The sequence below is a fragment of the Trachemys scripta genome, chromosome 5 (genome assembly GCF_013100865.1).
Source record: "Trachemys scripta elegans isolate TJP31775 chromosome 5, CAS_Tse_1.0, whole genome shotgun sequence".
In the NCBI taxonomy this organism is placed as follows: domain Eukaryota; kingdom Metazoa; phylum Chordata; order Testudines; family Emydidae; genus Trachemys; species Trachemys scripta.
In genome coordinates this window covers 119,366,446-119,387,619 of record NC_048302.1, presented here as the reverse complement: position 1 = coordinate 119,387,619, position 21,174 = coordinate 119,366,446, and the positions used below count along the sequence as shown (strand labels likewise).

Below are 21,174 nucleotides of genomic sequence, written 5' to 3'. Positions count from 1 at the left end.
GGCGACCATGGAAGGGCACTAACAGGGATGGCATCCCAGAGCAATAAGTCAGGAAGATGATTCTAGCAGCAGTATTTTGAATGGACTTGAGTGGGGCAAGGAAGGAGGAGGCAAGGCCAGAAAGAAGGAAATGACAGTAGCTGTGGTAGGAGATGATGAGAGCTTGGACAAGAGCATGTTCTGTGGCAAGAGGTGACAGGATTTACATACAGGCTGGAAGAGTCTAAAGAGGGCTGAGTCAAAGATTATGCCCAGATTATGGGCCTGTGTCACAGGGAGGATAATGGCTGAAATCTTCTGTTTATCCGCACTGCAGGGCACAAGCTTCCACACATTGCCCTTCTAGTGTGTCTCAAATCCAACTTGCAGGAACACTTTAGGGTGGTGCATATAATAGTTCAGTCTTGATGCCTGTTCAGTCATTGTTGTCTCTGCTGAGGTGGTCAGTCATGGCAAAGCCCTTTCTGATGTGGACACTTGTCCACTGGGAACTGGACTGAGAGCAGCAAAAAACCAGCAACAGAAGATAATTTTTTGGTCATGTCTGACCTGAGCTGGATTTATACTGGCCACCTAGAAGTAAAGGATTCTGTATGGCCTAGCAATCCCTGAGCTATCCAGCCTGCCACACAACACACAGCTCAAAGCTTGCTTATTTATTTACTTATTTAGGATTCTTATTCTAAGTTTGCTGAGTGCTATTCTTAATGAATGGAAAGCAAAGTACTAGAACAGAGTGAAGGGTAAAGATCTGATGACAACTCATGGGATCGCCTTACATTCTGTTAATAATAGGCACACAGAACTGATACGAGTAGTTTGGGTACGCAGGAAAATGGGTAAAATATTTCTTAGCTCTGCAGAAAAATAACTCTTTGTGGACCAAGTCCTGACCTGTTTGAAAATAATAGGTCAGGTTCTGCTCTTAGTTATATTGGGCTGAATATGGAGTAACTTACTTAATTTCAGTGGAGTTACTTTGGCTATACACCGGGGTCACTGAAAACAGAATTTGACCCAATGGGAGTTTGTCGTTGACTTTACTGCAACCAGGATTCAGCCACAATTGATAACAAAATGTCCTGTACCTTTTTAACGTTTTCCAAACTTTTTAAAATAAAAACATTGTTTCATTAAAGCCACAAGTCTTCCGTGTATTTATAGACCTCAGACAGTGCAATTCTAAACAGCAGCAAGTGCAGAGGCAGGCTGCAGCCCAAACATTTGAGCAGACCACACTGCAGCCTGCGTGGTTGACTCAACACAGACTGAGTCTCTTCCAATTTCTGCTCTTGAACCACCAGCAGCTTCAGGCATTTTAGTTGCACTTTGATTGTGGTCAGTTATGGGCCTGAAGAAAGGTGGACAGATCTGTTTGTCTATCAGTATTCATAGCTCACCAATCATCACAATATCTAGGTGTTGTGTATAGTAACTTAAAAAGCACCCCATAAACTATGGGAAAATTCATACCTGAGCTTCAAGACTCAGGCCTGTCACAGTTCAAGGCCTTAATCAAACCCTAATGCTAGCAAAAATTTAAGAAGGGAGATTTAACCTCCATGCTTCAGTACTTAAGCCATCTCTAAACTATTGGAGGTCAGGTTGAGACCTAATGTGGGGGAGCAGATTATCCCACATTTGCCTACTGTGGGGTCCTTTCACTTTCTTCTGAAGTATCTGGTACTGGTCACTATTGGAGATATGATACTGGACTAGATGGATCTTGGTTCTGATCCAGCATGGTAATTCCTATGTTCCAAATCCAAACACTCCTAAACTTGGGAGAGGTTCAGGTCTGAAATTCACTGCTCAGCCCCATCTCTAACTACGACTTAGATTTCTACAGTAAATACTTGATATGTAAACAAATCTCCTAAGTTCTAAAGCAGAAGACTGATCCAGCTCTGACCCCAGAAAGTTGATGTAGAAATATGAATATAAGAAACAGGCAGCTGTTGTTTCCCATTTTGACTTGGTTTAATTTGTTTTTGGTTGCATGACTCTCAGAAAGCTAACTGAGAAGGTAGAAATGATTGAATCTGCTGCTTACAGTTTCTCGGATCAAAATGTGTTTCCATTAAATTTATTCCTTTTATTTTTTTCTCAGAAAATCTCACTGATTTCTTTCATGACTAGCACACAACATTCTTTTGATCACCACGTATAAATGTTTAATCTTTATGTTTCTGTTATGCGTGCAGATGAAAAGTCTGTATTACTGTTGTGCTTTCTTTCAGGGGCTGGCGTCTTTTTCCTTTCTTGTGCCGAAGGAGAGCAGATCAGCTTTCTGTTCGACTGTATCGTTCGTGGCATCTCCCCGACGAAAGGCCCTTTTGGGTTGCGTCCAGTCCTACCAGGTTAATATAGGAAGTATAGAGTAACCGTGCAAAGTAGGAACTTGCCCTGTCTAGCACTTATTGCTCAGATTGGAATTACAGCTTGCAGACACTTGCTGGGCATGGAAAGTGCAAAGTGATTTTCATTCTGAAATGTCACAGTACAGATTTATCAGTTGAATGTCCCAGTTTCCCTTGCTGCTCTAGCTCATTCATATTTCTGCTGCTGCTGGCCTTTGCCTGGTCTTATCTAACTGTACCAAAATATAATAATCTGAATAGAGATGGGCCCAAACCAAATCTGGGGTTTAAATAGTTCCAGTTTGAACCTAGAGCCATATCTGAATCTGGCTGCTGGTTGTAATATTGAAAATTTGCTGAGCCAAACCCCTAGAATACTAATTTTGGGGCTAGATGACATCTGAAGCCCATTCCAAAGCCCCCTGAAATCATTGGAAAAACTCCCAATGAATTTCTAGTGCTTTGGACCAGGCCCCTATATCCTGATCTCAATCTTGCAGTTCAGGCTCTTCTCTGGTGAGTAAGGATTAAATTCCTTTTTCTGTTTTGTGGTACATGCTGCATGCACTGTAGTGTTCAGAGAAGAAATTAGATGTGATCTTGCAGGAGTTCTATGGCCTTTTGGTTTTAGTAGGTGAGGAAATGTAATACGCAGTTAGAAGGAGTATGTCAAGCAGGGCAGGAAGGTGGAAGATGAGCTTGTCGAACAATAGCTGTGAAGTTTCTGTGGTGAAGGAGGAAGCTTTTAAAATGGTGGAGGAAGGGGGATTTCACATTTTTAGCAAATGTTTGCACTTCCATAGCTAGGGGGATTTAATGGCTTTCATGATAAGAATAGTTTTACAGGATTTTTACCATTGCTGTAAACATCAACCAAACCAATCTCTTGTGTTGAAATGTGATATAAAAGATTTACAGTAGAACCTCAGAGTTATAGATTCATAGATTCTAGGACTGGAAGGGACCTCAAGAGGTCATCGAGTCCAGTCCCCTGCCCGCATGGCAGGACCAAATACTGTCTAGACCATCCCTGATAGACATTTATCTAACCTACTCTTAAATATCTCCAGAGATGGAGATTCCACAACCTCCCTAGGCAATTTATTCCAGTATTTAACCACCCTGACGGTTAGGAACTTTTTCCTAATGTCCAACCTAGACCTCCCTTGCTGCAGTTTAAACCCATTGCTTCTTGCTCTATCCTTAGAGGCTAAAGTGAACAAGTTTTCTCCTGCCTCCTTATGACACCGTTTTAGATACCTGAAAACTGCTATCATGAGTTACCACACACCTCATTTGGAACCAGAAGTACGCAATCAGGCAGCAGCAGAGAGACACACACACACACACACTCACACACACACAGTATTTTTCTTCTGCATAGTAAAGTTTCAAAGCTGTATTAAGTCAATGTTGTACTTCTTTGAAAGAACAGTCATAATGTTTTGTTCAGGGTTAGGAACATTTCAGAGTTACAAACAAACTCCATTCCTGAGGTGTTTGTAACTCTGAGGTTCTCCAATAGTTTAGATGTGAAATTTATGGAAAGATTGAAAAAACCTCTCGGTCCTGCCATTTTAAAATTAGATGCATATTGTATCCAGCATTTGATTCATTTTTCGCTTCCTTGAAATCAATGGTTGTATACCACTGTAAATAAAACCAGTGAGAGAAAGGCAAATCAGGCCCATAACAGCTCACTAATTTTATATGCTGTTTTTTGCATTTGTAATGTGAACGTTAATTAATTCATTTTAAAATTGCCAAACAGCTAATTCATAATAAAGTCTTTTTGACATGTACAAAAGTGGTTGGGATGTTCAGATTTATAATTTTGTCAGTTTGGATATACTCAGAAAATTGTAATTTACATAAAGACTTTTATTGTAGACATGCAAAAACAAATTATTTAATTACATACAAACTTATATGGTCTCCAAAAGAGGTTCGGTTCAGGTAAAGAATTATGACAATGGGCCACTAAAGAAGGCAGCCTTAATTCTAACTTTTGAGTGCTTGACTTTTGCAAATTGAATGTTCTTTTAACATATATTTTTTATATAATTTCCTTTTTTTTTTAAATTGAAAGTTATAAACAAAAATTGCATCATGTAGAACTATACTGACCCCCCACAGAGCCACAGCACAATCCTCTATCGCTTGAGGTAAGTAGGTAACTACTTGCAGTAGAAGCCCGTTATCTTCTGTGTGGGCCTAACAAAAGAGTAGGATGAGACCTGCTTTGCCAGTGGATTTCTGAGCTATTTACTAGACAGGAATAATAGGTTCAATTCCAGGTTCTAGAGGAGAGTGTTCTCTAGTGATTACAGACCATTCTGCCCCATCCTCTCCCCCAGCTTCTCCCTCTCCTCATCCCCATCCTTGTCCCTCACCCTGCCCCATCTTTCCCCTTCCTCCTGCCCCCGTCCCCTCCCTCTGCTGCTCCAGTCTCAGTCCCTGCTGAGTTCCCCCTGCCTGTTCCTATTTTCCCCACCTGTTTCTCATATGCCCCCATTCTCAGCCTCTGCTTCTCCCCTCCACCCTGCTCATATCCTTCGCAGTTCCTTCCCCTTCCCCCCTATTTTCTGGCTGCCTCTCCTGGCTCCAGTTCCTAACCCTTCTACCCCTTGAGCTTCAGCCCCTGTTCCTTAACCCTGCACCTCTTCCTATGCCCCATGTTGCTTCTCATACCCCTCTGCATTCCAGTCAGGCTGTTTCCTCCTCCTCCACCATGTTGCCTTGGTGAGCACTGAGAGTACAAGAAAGATGATTTCCCTGTTCTCGGTTCCTGTGCCTGGTGTCAGAGCAGTCCCCAGGTGCCTGGAACAGCAACCGCAGGAAGGCCCAGGTCAGCTATGCTCAGTGCAGATGGAGTCTTCAGAGAATTTAGCTGTTCAACTCTAACAAATCTCTACTGAGCACGTGTGAACTGCAATATTTTCAGAGGCTGATAACTGATAAGACAGCTATAGCTTCTCAACAAAGTGGTAGTAAGAATTTTTTTTTAACACGGGCGAAGCAACCTATTTTCCCCTAATCTCATTTTTGGAAACAGCTGAACCATTTTATCTGAAACTCTATAAAATAATCCAACAAATTATTGATAATAAATAAGTTCCAAATTGAGGCAAACATCTTGGATAGAAAATTCCAACCTGAATTGTTTAAGTTTGGCAAAGTTATTAGCAACTGAAAACTGGTTCTTATAATGGAAAGTGTCAATACCTGTGCCACCTATAATACATTTTGAGACGAATTGTACCCTCTGTTAGTCCAGATTTATCATAACCTCTTCCACTGGAGTTACACTAACTTCAGTGGAGTTATTTCGATTTATATTAGTGTAACAGGGAGCAGAATTTAGCCCTATGTTGGCTTTGTACAGTATATTAAGATTTTACATTGCTAGTAGCCAATTCTGCACTAGTTGCATGCCCAAATCTCCCTTTGGCTTTAATGGGAGTTTTGGGTGTGCAAGGAATACGTATGAAACCCATATTGGAACAGATTTGAAAGAGCTAATCCAATAGGTTGAGTAAATAATATTTTCCCCTACCAGTTTTTTATTTTCTGGAAAATCCAGAACAGCAGCTACTGTTGTCTGTTATCGAAAATGTAGTTCATAATCTTGCTTGAGAGAATAAAATGTGCAGCCAGAAGGCATGAACTAGAAGCAAAATGAGAAAGCAAGAATAATCAGGATCTCTAATGATAGACAATAGCTTATGAGAACCGGGAGAAGTATTTTACCCATGTCATAGCACTGCAGAATTGATTTGGGTGCGTTTATAGCTTATTTAGTTGTTTTGTCTTCCACTGAAGCATTAGAATTGGCTACTCCTTATGCAGGCTTATGAGGATTGCAAAGCATATGTATCTGAATGATGGGGTACTTTTTTCATTAAGCTAATACAAATCAAAGAATTGTAATATAAAACCACCAGTGAAATGATCAAAACTGACAAGAGGCATGTGATGTATTGTCTGTTGTTCTTGCTGTTAAACTCTCCCCCCCCCCCCCACCCCACAGCACTAGGGAATGTGTGCTGGCTCCTCCTGCAAGCTCTGCAGCAGTGGTTCACTAATAAACATTATTCTTAGAGCTGGCCACATTCCTGCTGATAAAGTGTTGGGCAGACAGAGGGAAACAAAAGTACACAGATCTCTTGAGGTGCTTGAAACCTGTCCGGGGGGGGCAGAAATGCTTTGAATTTTTTCTTTTGTTTCTTTTTTTCATTACAAAGAAGATTGAATGTGGTTATAGAAAATTGTCACTTTGTTGACTAATCGATTCAGACACTGTCACTGCAGCTCAACCTGCTGCCAAACTCCCCCTTTAATTGAAAAGGCCAGACCCTCACATGGTGTAAATAGCACAGAATCATAGAATATCAGGGTTGGAAGGGACCTCTGGAGGTTATCTAGTCCAACCCCCTGCTCAAAGCAGGACCAATCCCCACCTAAATCATCCCAGCCAGGGCTTTGGAAAGTCTGGCTTTAAAAACCTCTAAGGAGGGAGAACAGGAGTACTTGTGGCACCTTAGAGACTAACAAATTTATTAAAGCATAAGCTTTCGTGGGCTACCGCCCACTTCTTCGGATATATGCATCCGAAGAAGTGGGCGGTAGCCCACGAAAGCTTATGCTCTAATAAATTTGTTAGTCTCTAAGGTGCCACAAGTACTCCTGTTCTCCCTCCTTAGAGGTTTTTAAAGCCAGACTTTCCAAAGCCCTGGCTGGGATGATTTAGGTGGGGATTGGTCCTGCTTTGAGCAGGGGGTTGGACTAGATAACCTCCAGAGGTCCCTTCCAACCCTGATATTCTATGATTCTGTGCTATTTACACCATGTGAGGGTCTGGCCTTTTCAATTAAAGGGGGAGTTTGGCAGCAGGTTGAGCTGCAGTGACAGTGTCTGAATCGATTAGTCAACANAAGAACAGGAGTACTTGTGGCACCTTAGAGACTAACAAATTTATTAGAGCATAAGCTTTCGTGGGCTACCGCCCACTTCTTCGGATGCATATATCCGAAGAAGTGGGCGGTAGCCCACGAAAGCTTATGCTCTAATAAATTTGTTAGTCTCTAAGGTGCCACAAGTACTCCTGTTCTTTTTGCGGATACAGACTAACACGGCTGCTACTCTGAAATCTGTCATTAAGGAAGGAGATTCCACCACCTCCCTAGGTAACCCATTCCAGTGCTTCACCACCCTTCTAGTGAAAAAGTTTTTTCCTAATATCCAACCTAAACCTCCCCCATTGCAACTTGAGACCATTACTCCTTGTTCTGGCATCTGGTACCACTTAGAACAGTCTAGATCCATCCTCTTTGGAACTCCCTTTCAGGTAGTTGAAAGCAGCTATCAAATCCCCCCTCTTTCTTCTCTTCTGCAGACTAAACAATCCCAGTTCCCTCAGCCTCTCCTCATAAGTCATGTGCTCCAGCCACCTAATCATTTAGTCCCATTGAAGTCAATAGAGCTACACTGGATTGCTCTCGTTAGGGATCCATAAAGGGGGGGAGGGGTCAACTTTTTCTGCAGGGCACTTTTTTGATATTTTTAGTGGTCTGCTACCTCCCAAAACTTGGGCGTAATTGTACTTTGGTATAAAAAAATCCTCTGTGAATACAGATATGTATGTGTACTTCCCTCTGTTTTCTAATGATCTGTTGTAACAGGATTTATGCTGTATCAATCACCCTGGATGCCTAAGCATCTGTGGGCCATTTTTCTGTCTTTTCCCTGATTTTCGTAGCTTTCCACTGTTGTCATTCCTGTACAGAAATCAAATTGTGATCTACTATTTTTATATCTTCACCTCCCACATCAACACTTCAGCTAATATATCCATCTAATGTTCCCAGAAATGCATTTATAGATTTTTCTAAGGCCTCATCTTTAGCAACAGTCAATATATGGTTTTAAAGTTTACTCTCCCACCTACGAATTTTGAATGCTTCACAGATACATGTAATATTGTCATAGTTGATTGGAAAATTTACATGGCTTTAATCAGTAGTGAATGGCAGAACAATATACAGACATATTGAAAGCAAATTTTAAAAAGGCGACCTCACTAGCTTATATTACTGTAAGAGGCGTATCTTTGCATGCAACTGCATTTCAGACTTGTGTGTTGTGTGCCATTCAGAAGTTTAAGACATGTATGGTAAAATGACACAACCTATCCTAACTTGTGTATAGTGCTGGACATGCATGTGCAGTCTAGTTTTCCTTATCAAGTATTGTATTACACAGAATGTACTGTATTACTTGAAAAGGTCAGATTGCCAGCAGCTGCATACTGTATCTGGCAAGAGTATCAAAATCCACCCAGTCTGTTGAAAGGAATATGTTAAATAGATAAATCATCCCTGCACTTTAGCTAACTAGATCTAAACTTCCTCGTAGTGGGTTATACTCAGAAATCCTCAAGTTATTAATATTATTTACATTTACATTAATTAATGCAAAGTCGTGTTGGTTGTTAATACATTCTTCCTAGGGGCTTTATTTATGAAATCTTCTGAATTACATAATTGGGTGGTCTAGAAGCTTAAGTATGAACCAGATTTCTCTCCACAATTTACTGGTGGATTTTGAATTTTTGCCCTTGACCACCTCTCTCAGACTGCTTGGAACTTAGAGACATGCCTCCTTGACAGCTTCAAGAAGGAAAAGGGTCCGTTAATGTTTGCTTGATGTAACAAAGGGCATTTTTGTGAAAAGAGAGAGAATTTAGTGCAGTGAAAGGAGTCAGAGATTGAATTTTCCACTATCCACAGAATAGGTATAGACTGGGGAAGCAACAAGTCAGCTTCCCCAAACTTCCTTCCAGTAGGTCTGTGGATAGACATGGTGATGTCCACCTCTGGTAGCCTTTTATGTGCAGAAAGTTCACAGAGCATCTTTGCTAAATGGTGCTCTGTCATTACTAAATATTGACCTGAAAAAACTGTAGGGGCACAGGGGAAAATACTAATTGGAAAACTAGCATATTATCTTGTTTTTATTCACAGTAGTGATAATTTGTCTAATTAAAAAACCATCCAATTTCCAAAGGTGGCGGCATTAATTGCATACATAATTGAGCAAATAGTTACGCAAATGTGACTATTATACCGGTATGTTTAGGTGCATCCTTGTTTGCGCAAATGCAGGATTTGCATGTGCAGTTTAGGTGTTCAGTTTTGAAAAGTATAGTTCAGTTGTGTAGAAAACTTAATGAACTCTTGATACAAAAGCATTTTCCTGATCCATACTTTTTTTTTTGGTGTATATGAAACTTGTTCTACATTTGAATAACCACTGCAATGCTTTGGAATGGATCATCCAAACAAATATAAATATCTCTATAATAATTAACCCATTATCCATAAATCCAAAATAAAGTTTAGAAGGAAAAGATGTGATAGTTCCCATTTATTAACAACTATTATTACATACAGTATTTGTTGATGGAGCAACATGCAAGCATTAAAGACGCAACCCCAGCTATGAAGATGTTACAGTCAAAGAGCTTGATTCTGCAGCATTTTAAATTGCAGCAGCATCCCCAGGCTGCCCTATAACTGGAATGTCTGCAGTGTTACGGCCCCATTTCAGCATGCCCTTGGTACACTTACTGTGTCAGGGCTCGTGAGTGATGATGTGCGTGGGCTTATGGTTGTTAGCTTTATGGCTGTCTTCCACGGTGCCTGTGCTGAGGGAATCCTCCTTCAATCAGACATGGAGCTTTTTAGGGCCCATTTACATTGCTCTCTCCCTTTTTACCTGGTGTAAACAGGCTGGAACAGGTGTAAGGATCACCCTAGACTTGTAACAGCAAGGATCTGACTTACACATGCAAAGGAAGGAAATGCAGAGATTGAGGCTGCTGCTCCATCCTTGACTGATTTTTGTAAAATAATGTAACATAACACAGTAATACATGTTTATGGCATCTGTAATGCAAGAGCATCTCAAAAAGTTACCGATTCATATTTTATGGATCGAAATAAATAACTAATTTTAAAATAATTGATTTTTACTAAGGCTTTTGACACAGTGCCTCATGACATTCTCCTAAGCAAACTAGGGAAATGTGGTCTAAATAAAATTACTATAAAGGGAGTGCACATCTGGTTGAGAGGCCATAATCAAAGAGTAGTTATCAATGGTTCTCATATCTGGTGGCGTCTAGCAGGAGTCAGTCCTGGGTCCAGTACTCCTCAATATTTTTATTAACGACTTGGATAATGGAGTGGAGAGTATGGGAGTTTGTGAAAGCCCCATCATTGGAGGTTTTTAAGACCAGGTTGGACAAACACCTCTCAAGGATGGTCTAGGTTTACTTGGTCCTGCCTCAGTGCATGGAGCTGGATTAGATGACCTCTCGAGGTCCCTGGCAGTCCTACATTTCTATGATTCTACATAGTGCTCATCCCATGCTCTTGGAGCTTTTAAATACATGAATAAAATGTCACAGTATGAAAGTATTCAAAATATCCCACAATGGACTGCTCAGCTGGTTCTAATGAATATCCACCAACGCTCATGGTAAAAATAAAATCCCTCCATCATAGGTATCTCAGTCAATTCAACCTTCATATAACCCCCTGCTAATTGACCAGGAAAGTAGGGCCAGGGGAAGATTTCAGCAGCTGATGCGCAGCTTTCTTCACACAAGGGGATCCATTTCTGTTTGGAAATGATGAAGTCTTTTTCTTAATTTGAACATTTGCATGAATCTAAGTGCTTAGATACTGTGGAGTCAGGTGTATGGAAAACCTGGGGGGTGGGGTGGGGGAGAGCAAGAGAGAGTACTAGTGTTCATGAAATGATTCTCTGGCTGGAGCTCTAATAAGATGTTGCGTGGGAAGACATTGTAAAAACGTCCTCAGACAGCTATGTCCATACCGGTCATGCTATCACTGTCCTGGGATTCTCTGGAGCAGAGACTGCCCATCATGGCAAGTTATTACACATTGTTTAGTGGTTTTGTATTGTGCACAAATGGGATGTAGGATGACACCACCAACTCATTTTTACTTGTGACCTAAACCAGTATTTTAAAAAAACAACAACAATTCTCCGGAGATCAGAAGCTAATACACTTTAACCCACGTTTCCTCCTAGCCCATCTTAATCAACTCTTTCATATAGATTCAGTCTGGTTTTGCTCACTCCCTCACTATACCAGCCTTGCACATGAAGTGCTTTGTAAAACTTATCTCTGCTGATCTAGATCCCCTTTTGGACGTGAGAGCACTTGAATAGAGACAGCAGAAGAAACTACAGCATGGAGAGCATGCCAAAATGGAGGGGCGTTACAGCTAACGGCTCTGCACCCTCAGGTCATGGACAGATACAAGCAGCAATTTGCAACCTGGTATACAAGGCGCCAACTCCTTGTTTAGGTGTGTCTGAGTTGAGCCATGAGGACTAATGGCGAAATCTTTCAATTTATACTGGAAAGATTCCCACTGTACGCAACTGGATTTTTACTTAAGTAAGGATTTGCAGGATTTGATCCTAATCAATGCTTAAAATGGGTTGGGTTGCAGGGGAATGAGGGTGGGGTCACAGACCCAGCCTCCCAAAAAAAAGTCTGTGGAGATACATCTGAGGCATGTCACTAACAAAGAGGATTATAAAGTCAGTGTGCCTCAGGATGGCCTGGGGTTGTGAAGTGGGAGTGACACTGACTTTGTTCCAGTCATGGTCATTGACAGACACAACATTTCTTTAAGAACACTTTAAGCCCTGCCCCTTGCAGAGCAGCTTTAATGTTCAATATAAATATCTATCATTAATACATAGTATACCCGATTCAGTCTGTCAGTGGAAACCAGGCTACAGATCTTCAGAAATGAAAAGCCCACCTAGATGGGGAGGAAAGCTAAAGAGTGCACCATGCCTGTAACCTCTTCTCCACTAAAGGGCTTAGAGCCAGCTGATGCAGCCCAGAAAATCAGTGGTGAGGGTCGGGGCAAGGGATCTGTGAGATATTTTGATTGAGCTCATTCAAGTACATAAAAGGTTGTTACAAGGAGGGGGGATAAAAATTGTTCTCCTTAACCTCTGAGGATAGGACAAGAAGCAATGGACTTAAATTGCAACAAGGGTGGTTTAGATTAGACATTAGGAAAAACTTCCTGTCATGATTAGATTAGATTAATGGAGATATCCCATCTCCTAGAACTGGAAGGGACCTTGAAAGGTCATCAAGTCCAGCCCCCTGCCTTCACTAGCAGGACCAAGTACTGATTTTGCCCCAGATCCCCAAGTGGCCCCTTCAAGGATTGAACTCGCAACCCTGGGTTTAGCAGGCCAATGCTCAGACCACTGAGCTATCCCTCCCCCCCTTAGTGGTTAAGCACTGGAATAAATTGCCCAGGGAGGTTGTGGAATCTCCGTCACTGGAGATTTTTAAGAATAGGTTAAACAAACACCTGTCAGGGATGGTCTAGAAGATAATACTTGATCCTGCAGGGGACTGGACTAGACAATCTCTCAAGATCCCTTCCAGTCCTATGACTCTATGATCTCCTGGATGTCCTTGGCTGGGTGGGTCCTATACAACCTTGGCTGAATCGCTAAGCCTACTGTCTCTGAGGGTGGCCAGCAATAGTTGGCCCATGCTGGTGAATGTCTCCATTGATGCATCTGCACCGTAGGAGTGAACCAAGCCCAAGTCTTTGAGAATGGAGAAACACAATGTGAGAACATGGAAATCTTGGTTTCCACAGTTAGAAGTTGTTCATCATCTCAACTAGCCCATCAACAGCAATTTATTTCTCTCTTTATCCTTCCTCTCTTGTTAAATGATTCCATATATGTTTGTTACAGATGCTGTGACTATCAGTGTGAGCAGGAATGTGGTAACTGCAGCTGTGCCAAAGCTAATCTCTATTGTATCTCACATTTGCTGCTTTTCCTGTGTAATTATGAGGCCAACTGAAACTTCAATGAGAATGAGTTAGCAGACCATATACACTGCAGCTGTTAAACATGCCATACATTTTTAAGATGTTTACAGTAATCTTGTCAAATTAGTTTCAAGAATATAATAATGATTGCTGCCAGCATCTGGTTTTATTGTGCATGGCTGGAAAATGAAGCGATACAGAAAGGAATGGCATGTTTTCTGAGGAAGGTATACGCTCAAGTTTGTGAAGCGTTCTATACCTTCTCTCCCCCTCCACTTTCATTGTGACATTTCATTGAGCTACACTGGCTAAACCAGTAGAAAATGTACTATAAGCAATAGTCCTGTATAGGCAAGGTCTAATTGACCTTTTCTATGTCTAATTTTTACAAGGTTTTAAAAAAAAACACTTATGCTGGGTATCCTTTTAAATAGCTGGCCCAGATGACCTCTTGAAGTCCCTTCCAGCCTCGTATTTCTATGATTCTAACTTGTATGGTAGCAAAAATATTACCGTCTTTGAATTAGTTTATAAATCCACACCAGAAACTCTGAGTGAAAACCCAGTCCCCACTGAAGTTAATGGCAAAACTCCCATTGACTTCAGTGAGGCCAGGATTTCACCCTTAATTTTCAAAGTCACATACTCTCGTCTTAATCCCGCAGATCTAGGGTCTCATCTGGGCACTCAATTGCCCTTGATTCCAGTACAGTACCTTTCAGGACCAGTCCCATAGTTACTACTTTTGCTGACTTTAGGTTAGATCCTGAAAGATGCTGGGAACACAGAACTCCCGCTGACTGCAGAGCACCTCACCAGGTCAGGCCTAAAGGTCGCTGGTCCCCTATCCTATCACCTTCTGGAGCGGGGAAATAACAAGATAAAAAGTTTGCCAATGAGATGTTACTTAGGAAGGTAGACTATGCAAACACATGACAAGGCTTGCTAAAGCCCTACAGTAGAAGATGCAGTATAACATTGTGTTGTTTTTCTCTCAATACTTTCACTGCCTTTTTCAGAAACTTACTCATTTGTTCCTTTCTTAAAGACCCAAGTGCAAATCCAGCCTACATGGAGGAGAGAGTGGCCCATGAAGCTTTGCAATTAGAAAAGCGCCTGAGTCTACTATCCCATTCAAGTCGCCAGGGCAGTGGAGGTAAGAAATGCTCACGATCAAGCTATGATACAAGTCTGGATTTTATTTCAAGGGTCTTTTTCTTGAGGCTTCCGAAATAAGAAAACCATAGCATTTTAAAATATTGAGCCTTCCAAACATATTGGACAAGGTCACTCTCTTAGGTCCCATTGCTTTAAGGGCATGATCCAAAGTCCACTGATGTCAGTGGGACTGTTTCTGTTGTCTTCAGTGGGTTTTGGATCAGGCTCCGGAGCCGCAAGTCAGGAAGGTACTTAAGCATGTGCATAACTTTAAGCATGTGAGTAGTCCCATTGAAGTGAGCAGTCCTGTTGAAGTCACATACGTGATTAAGTACCTTGCTGAATTAAGGCCTATGGCATGAAGTGACTTGCATAAGTCACACAGCAAGTCTGTGCCAAGATGAGGAATAGAACCCTTTGACATGAAACCTTTCCTTTCTCTGTGTCTTTGACAGCGTGTATGCATATCAATCTTAAAGACATTTTACATGTGGAGGCATAATTTGGTGCTTAGTGCATAATTTGGTGCTTCTAAATATACATTTACTTCCAAATACTTTTAAAAGCCAATAACCACTATAACTTTCTTTATCCCCAGTAAAAATCTCCTTTGTAAATAGATTCACTCATTCCAGGGTGTATTTCTTATGCGATACTCTGGATTTATTATTCTGATTTTTACTTATTATATATCTTCTGATAATAAAGCTAGGTCTTCCCATCTGGAGCCAAGGCACATGAAAAACAACGGTCAAGAGTCAATGAACGTAGCGGGGAAAAAAAGGTTAGATTTAGGGGGCTATATATTTGATCCGTGCAAATCCAAAGTGACACCACAGAGTCCAATGAAGTTACCATTGTAACTGAGAATAGAATTTGACTCATGCTCAGATCACTGAGTGATGCAAATGGACACAGCACCATTGACTTCAGCAGAGGTATACCTATTTACACCAGCTAAGAATGTGTTCCACCAAGTCTAAAATTAATACTAACAAAATGACTCATTGTCCACCCATTAATTTCCTTTCTTATGTAAGAAGGCAGAAAATCACTTTCTATACCATAATACCTTTAATTGGGATGAAAATGCCTGGCTGTCCCTACCATGACAATTCATAGCCCTTTCTTAGTTTTCCACTTCCAGTGAGTGCTTCAGGTATATATGACCTTCTGTGCAAATACTCTTGCTACAGCTACTAGTGGGGAAAATTGTTTTTCAATCCATGAATAAATGTATCATGGGATATGTGTATATATTATGGATACAACACTGTCATCATAGCCATATCAATTACATTTTCATCTGCTCATCAGTTATGTTTTTCTTTGGAACATTGTAGAATTTAGTTTCGGGTCTATCAGCTAAAAGATAATCTTGAGCTGAACAATTGATTTTTATGTCTGATGCCATTTTAAATGTTGACTTTGCAATTGTTCAATTAAAATTCATTGGTAAGAGATAAAAAGCATCAAACCAGCCTTGGCTTGGGGAATGGACTAGATGACCTCTCGAGGTCCCTTCATGCTCTACATTTCAGGGATTTCTATGAAACAGAAACTCATTCAACAGCTTCAAATCAAATACAAACGTTGAAATCTAATATACAGCTTGTAGCAATTTAGAATTAAAAATTTATATTTTAGAACATCCTCAGATATTTTGAGATCATTTGGCCTGCTTCTCCTCTCTGGTGTAAATTAGGAATAGCTGAACTGAAGCCAATGACATAACACTGGAGTAGAATACGCTGAGATATATTTTACCCAGTGTTATGTCATTGACTTCAGTTCAGCTATTCCTGATCTACACCAGAGAGGAGATTCAGGCACCTAATCTTCAATTTTAGCATAGAATGTGATATATTTTCAGAGATACAGTAAATTTACACTAAGGGCACCAAGTTGTTTTTTTTAATATTTTTCTGGGGGTACAAATTGTAACGTGCACTCTGTTAATATGGCAGAAACAGCCCTCCCCTAAAACAAATAGAAGTCCACAGTCCTCTCTGCTTATTTGTCCTTTTTTTGCTTTTAGTTTAATTATAATTTGAACATGGGTTGATCTAGTTTCTTTTATTCCAGGAGATGATAGAAGCCTGTCAAGTTCATCTTCAGATACCAGCCACTCGGACGCTAGTGTTGGGAGTAGGTTAACAATTTGGCCTGAACAGTCTTCGGCCAGCACTTCTCAAGAGAGTCATGGACTGGCAGCTGCAAAGGGCATTCATTTTGGGGAAGAAAAAACACTTGCAGAAGGGGCACGTGGCACCACCAAACCACCTCCTAAGCCTCTTCGGTCTAGACAGCTACAGGAAATAGGTCGTCAGAGTTCTTCTGACAGTGGGATAGCTACTGGTAGTCACTCTTCTTACTCTGGAAGTTTCTCTTCCTATGCTGGGAGTCTGGATATTTGCCACGGTGATGAGTTTGGATCATTGCTTAGCCTACCATTGAACCTTCCTTCAGATCAGAATTTATGTACTTGCCTGCACAGTGAACCCCAGAGGAGCTTGGGCTCAGAATATCAGGTTCCTAGCCCTGTCAGACATATTTATGACACACCCAGGAGTTTATTACAGGCAGCTGCTATAGACGTACAACACAAGAGTGCGGATTCCACCCAACCAAAGGACCAGGACCCAGCACCTCAAGGCATTAGTGACCCTAAGGTGCTGGTACCACACTCAGAAACACGGATGGCACCTGAGCAGAGCCAAGACAGGGGGAGGCATGCATCCTTACTCCCAGAAGGCACCAAAGACTCAAGTGATGAGACATATGTGGATTTTGTTTCGAGGTGGTCAGATGTAAAACCACAAGGACAGGTGTTAGACTCCAAAAGTAGTGAGTTGGCACCACCTAGTGGAGTCCCAGCTGACCCCTGTGAAATATATAGCCCCCACCCTGGGATGACAAGAGCTCTCTTTTCAGCTTGTCCAATCTGTGGTGGACTAAAGGTAAATACCTAATACTGAGCCGATGCTAACAAAGACTTAAGTACCTTATTTAACACCATTAATTTAAATGACTTAAGGATGTCAGAATAGTTGTGAATTGCAGCCTATTTCTTTTTAGGATAATGAAATTTGTGCTGTTTTATGGGTATGTTGAAAGGTTCAGTAGAGGGCAACCTCTCCCCTCCTTAAAAACCATGTCTGGAACAGGAAAACATTGAAACATGTAGCCCATCAAGCATTATCTTTCAATGGACCAGATTCTTTCCTTGGATACACGGGTGACTGGCATTGACTTCAGAAGAAATGTCACAGGCACATTGGAGGGTTGAATTTGTCCTATGATAATTAATTTAGTACAAATGAGGATGTCTTGCTGTTGGTATTTCTTGAGTAGAGTGAAGGGAGGCTGAAAAGGATGGATGATACTCTAGGATAGCCATTTTTAAAAGATGCATATTTATTTTGACAGATAGTTTGTGGTATGTGAGCATCTCATGTGCATGGGGAAGCCAGAAAGGTGGAGCTTCTGACTGGTGAAAGAGAACATAAGAGCTACTATACTAGAACAGATTAGTGGTCCATCTAGTCCTGTATCATGTCACTAAGAGTGGCCAGTGTCAGATGCTTCAGAGAAGGTGCAAGAAACCCTGCAGTAGCTGGTTATGGGAGAGCCAACCCTCAGGGAAAGTTCTTCCCAGCCATCAATAGTTAGAGGCTGACTTAAGAACTGAAGCATGAGGGTTTGCATACTTTCCTACACTTTTGTTTATTTTAAAATATTTACTATTATGATTCTGGATATTCTTGTTATCCATATAAATGTCTAATCCCTTTTTGAATCCTATTAAATTCTTGGCCTCAATGATATCTTCTGGCAATGAGTTCCACACACTATTAATGCATTCTGTGAAGAAAATATTTCTTTTTACCGGTTTTTGAGAAGACTTTTTGTGGTGTTTTTATTGTGGCTGCTAAACTGAAACAAAATAAAGCTGTTTTCATGTTGGTGAGGCATAGAAAACCTGGGAAAGAGAGAGAGAATGTAAAAAATTAGGAAATGATGTATAAATTGGGAATTCAGGCAAAATTATCTCACTTAAAGATTACCTTGTTAAATAAGGTACCGTATTTTCCGGCGTATAAGACGACTGGGCGTATAAGACGACCCCCAACTTTTCCAGTTAAAATATAGAGTTTGGGATATACTCGCCGTATAAGACTACCCCTCTTCCAATGCACACCAAAAAAAAATTAAAAAAACATCAGATTTGATTTCAATATGGTAATTTTAATTCAAATGCTTATGACATGCAGGTACTTAGCAGGAAAACTGTCACTTATAAACATAAGGCTGTTTGTCATCAAACATGTAAACATAAAACAGTGCAAGTGGATTAAACTTTTCCTAATTCACTCTAAAGCTGAAAGGAAGGATAAGACAATAAACCCATGGGAGCTGCCATGCTGTTTGTTTTCTAAGCTGTCAACCAAACTGGAACTGATGATGATAGGAGGAAGATAACAAACAAGAGAGAGAGAGCAAGTGCCGGGCAAGTCCCTGGCAAGTTAGCAACGCCCATCATAACTGCAAGCTACGGCATTTTTACAGGGTTTGCTGGCGTGACAGTTTCCCTTTAAAAGCCTTCAAAATCCTCCTGTTCGTCATCTGATATCATAAGTACATTAATGATATCTTGTGATACATTTGTAAGGCAGTCATCGTATGGATCGAATTCCGTATCAGATGGTGTGGTCTCAGCTTCGGCTTCCTCTTCATCTTGCCACAAGTAGTCGTCCTCCATACCATCTAATGAATTTGATATGCCACACTTCTTGAAAGACTTGATTACTGTTTCTGCATCAATATCATTCCAGGCTTTTATGACAAACTTGCACAAAACATCCAACTGTGGAGCACGCATGTTTCCTCCTTTTGTGAATGACTTTTCGCCGCTAACCATCCATTCATTCCACTGTTCTTGAATGCGATCTTTAAATGGCTTGTTTAGGCACACATCCAGTGGCTGTACCAACGATGTCAATCCTGCAGGAATAACTGCTGCATCTGTGTTTAGTCTTGCAAGCATTTGCTTGGTGCTGGGAGTTAAATGAGCCCTGAACATATCCCACACCAGTAGACTACATTTTTGAATAAGTCCACCTGGTCGCCTGCTCCATACATTATCAAGCCATAGCTTTACCCCTTCTTCATCCATCCAGCCTTTTTCATTCACATGTACAAAACAACCAACAGGGAACTTGAATTTCGGCATTGTTTTTCTTTTAAAAATAATCATTGGTCTCAGTTTGGCGCCATCAGCTGTGCATCCTAGTACCACTGTAAAACTGGACTTCTCATGTCCTGTTGTTTTAATTAAAATTGTTTTTTCACCTTTTTGATGGACAGTTTTATTTCCAACCATATCAAAATTCATTGGAGTTTCATCCATATTTCCAATACTACTTAACGCATAGCCATGTTTAGTGCGCTGTTGTATTACGTATCGATGGAAACTATTTACTTTGCTATCAAGATCTGCAGGTAATTTTGGGGCAATTTTCATCTTTTGCCTCAGTACCATATTATGCCTTCCCATGAATCTAGTACACCAGGATACAGCGGCCTTAAATCTGTTGCTGTGATCTGGGTTAGATTTGGCCCACTGAAGTGCAAACAAATGTATTTTATTTCGTGTCACTCCATAACTGTTTTGGCGATGCTCATTCACCATGTCTGCTACATGTTTTTCAAGTTCTGGCCAATGTGGAGTGCCTCTTCTTAATGCACACTTACCCCTTGGCATACTCTTTAATGCTTTTTCATTTGCTTTCCAGTCCCGAACCATCTTTTCTGTTACTCCATATTGTCTTGCAGCAGCGCAGTTATTATGTTCCATGGCAAAGTTTACAACTTTAAGTTTGAAACTGGCTTCATATTTCTTTCTTCTTGATGGTGGAGCCATGATGGGGTTTTGACTGTTGGACATTTGTATACTGTACTGTATGTACTGGTGCTATACTGTATGAACAGGTACAGATACTGGTGCTGTACTGTATGTGGTACCCAGTATACAACAACCAGCCAATCACGGCAAGCGATGTACCTTACCGGCGATTGGCTGGTTGTTGTATACAAAGCCTGCTTGGATTGGTCAGCTCTCCCTGCCTGCCCAGCCCTCCCTGTCTCCAAGACTATCAGAGCGGTAGCGCAAACACGCCTCTTTCACCCGTCTGGCCCGCCCTTGTATCCTATTACCTCCTTCTCTGCCTCTCAGATCTCGCACATGCGCGCCTGCGCCGCTTCACTGCAGTCCTCAGGAGCGAGATCTGAGAGGCAGAGAAGGAGGTACGGTAATAGGATACAAGGGCGGGCCAGACGGGTGAAAGAGGCGTGTTTTTCTGGGCACAGCGCCGCTCTATCTCTGTTTTCCATACCCCGGGCGTCCCGGACGCCTGCAGCTTGCTCCGCCCTTCACTTACACCTTCCCGGTGAGGCGCCCCCTCACCTCGTCATCGGGCGGGGATGCGGCCGCGGCCGTTTTTGAGCTCCCCCCACCATATGCGGCGACCGCAGATTCTCCAGTCCGGCTCAGAAGTTTCAGCACCCGCCATATAAGACGACACCCGGCGTATAAGACGACCCCCGACTTTTGAGAAGATTTTCCTGGGTTAAAAAGTAGTCTTATACGCCAGAAAATACAGTAATTACCTTGTTAAATAAGGTAATTTAAGGGTATAATTTTAAATGAGTATGTGGGAGTTACATAACTCACTGGAGAGAAC

The 21,174-nt window shown here is 41.3% G+C and overlaps 1 protein-coding gene across 1 annotated transcript in view; it reads left to right on the top strand.

Annotated features, from left to right (window-relative positions):
- DOK7 (docking protein 7) overlaps window positions 1-21,174 on the top strand; it is a 101,333-nt gene that overhangs the window by 26,897 nt on the left and 53,262 nt on the right. Inside the window, exons 5-7 of the mRNA XM_034772337.1 lie at window positions 2,241-2,360; window positions 14,322-14,429; window positions 16,517-17,391. Of these exons, the coding sequence (XP_034628228.1) occupies window positions 2,241-2,360; window positions 14,322-14,429; window positions 16,517-17,391 (1,103 nt within the window). The remainder of the gene's footprint in view (window positions 1-2,240; window positions 2,361-14,321; window positions 14,430-16,516; window positions 17,392-21,174) is intronic.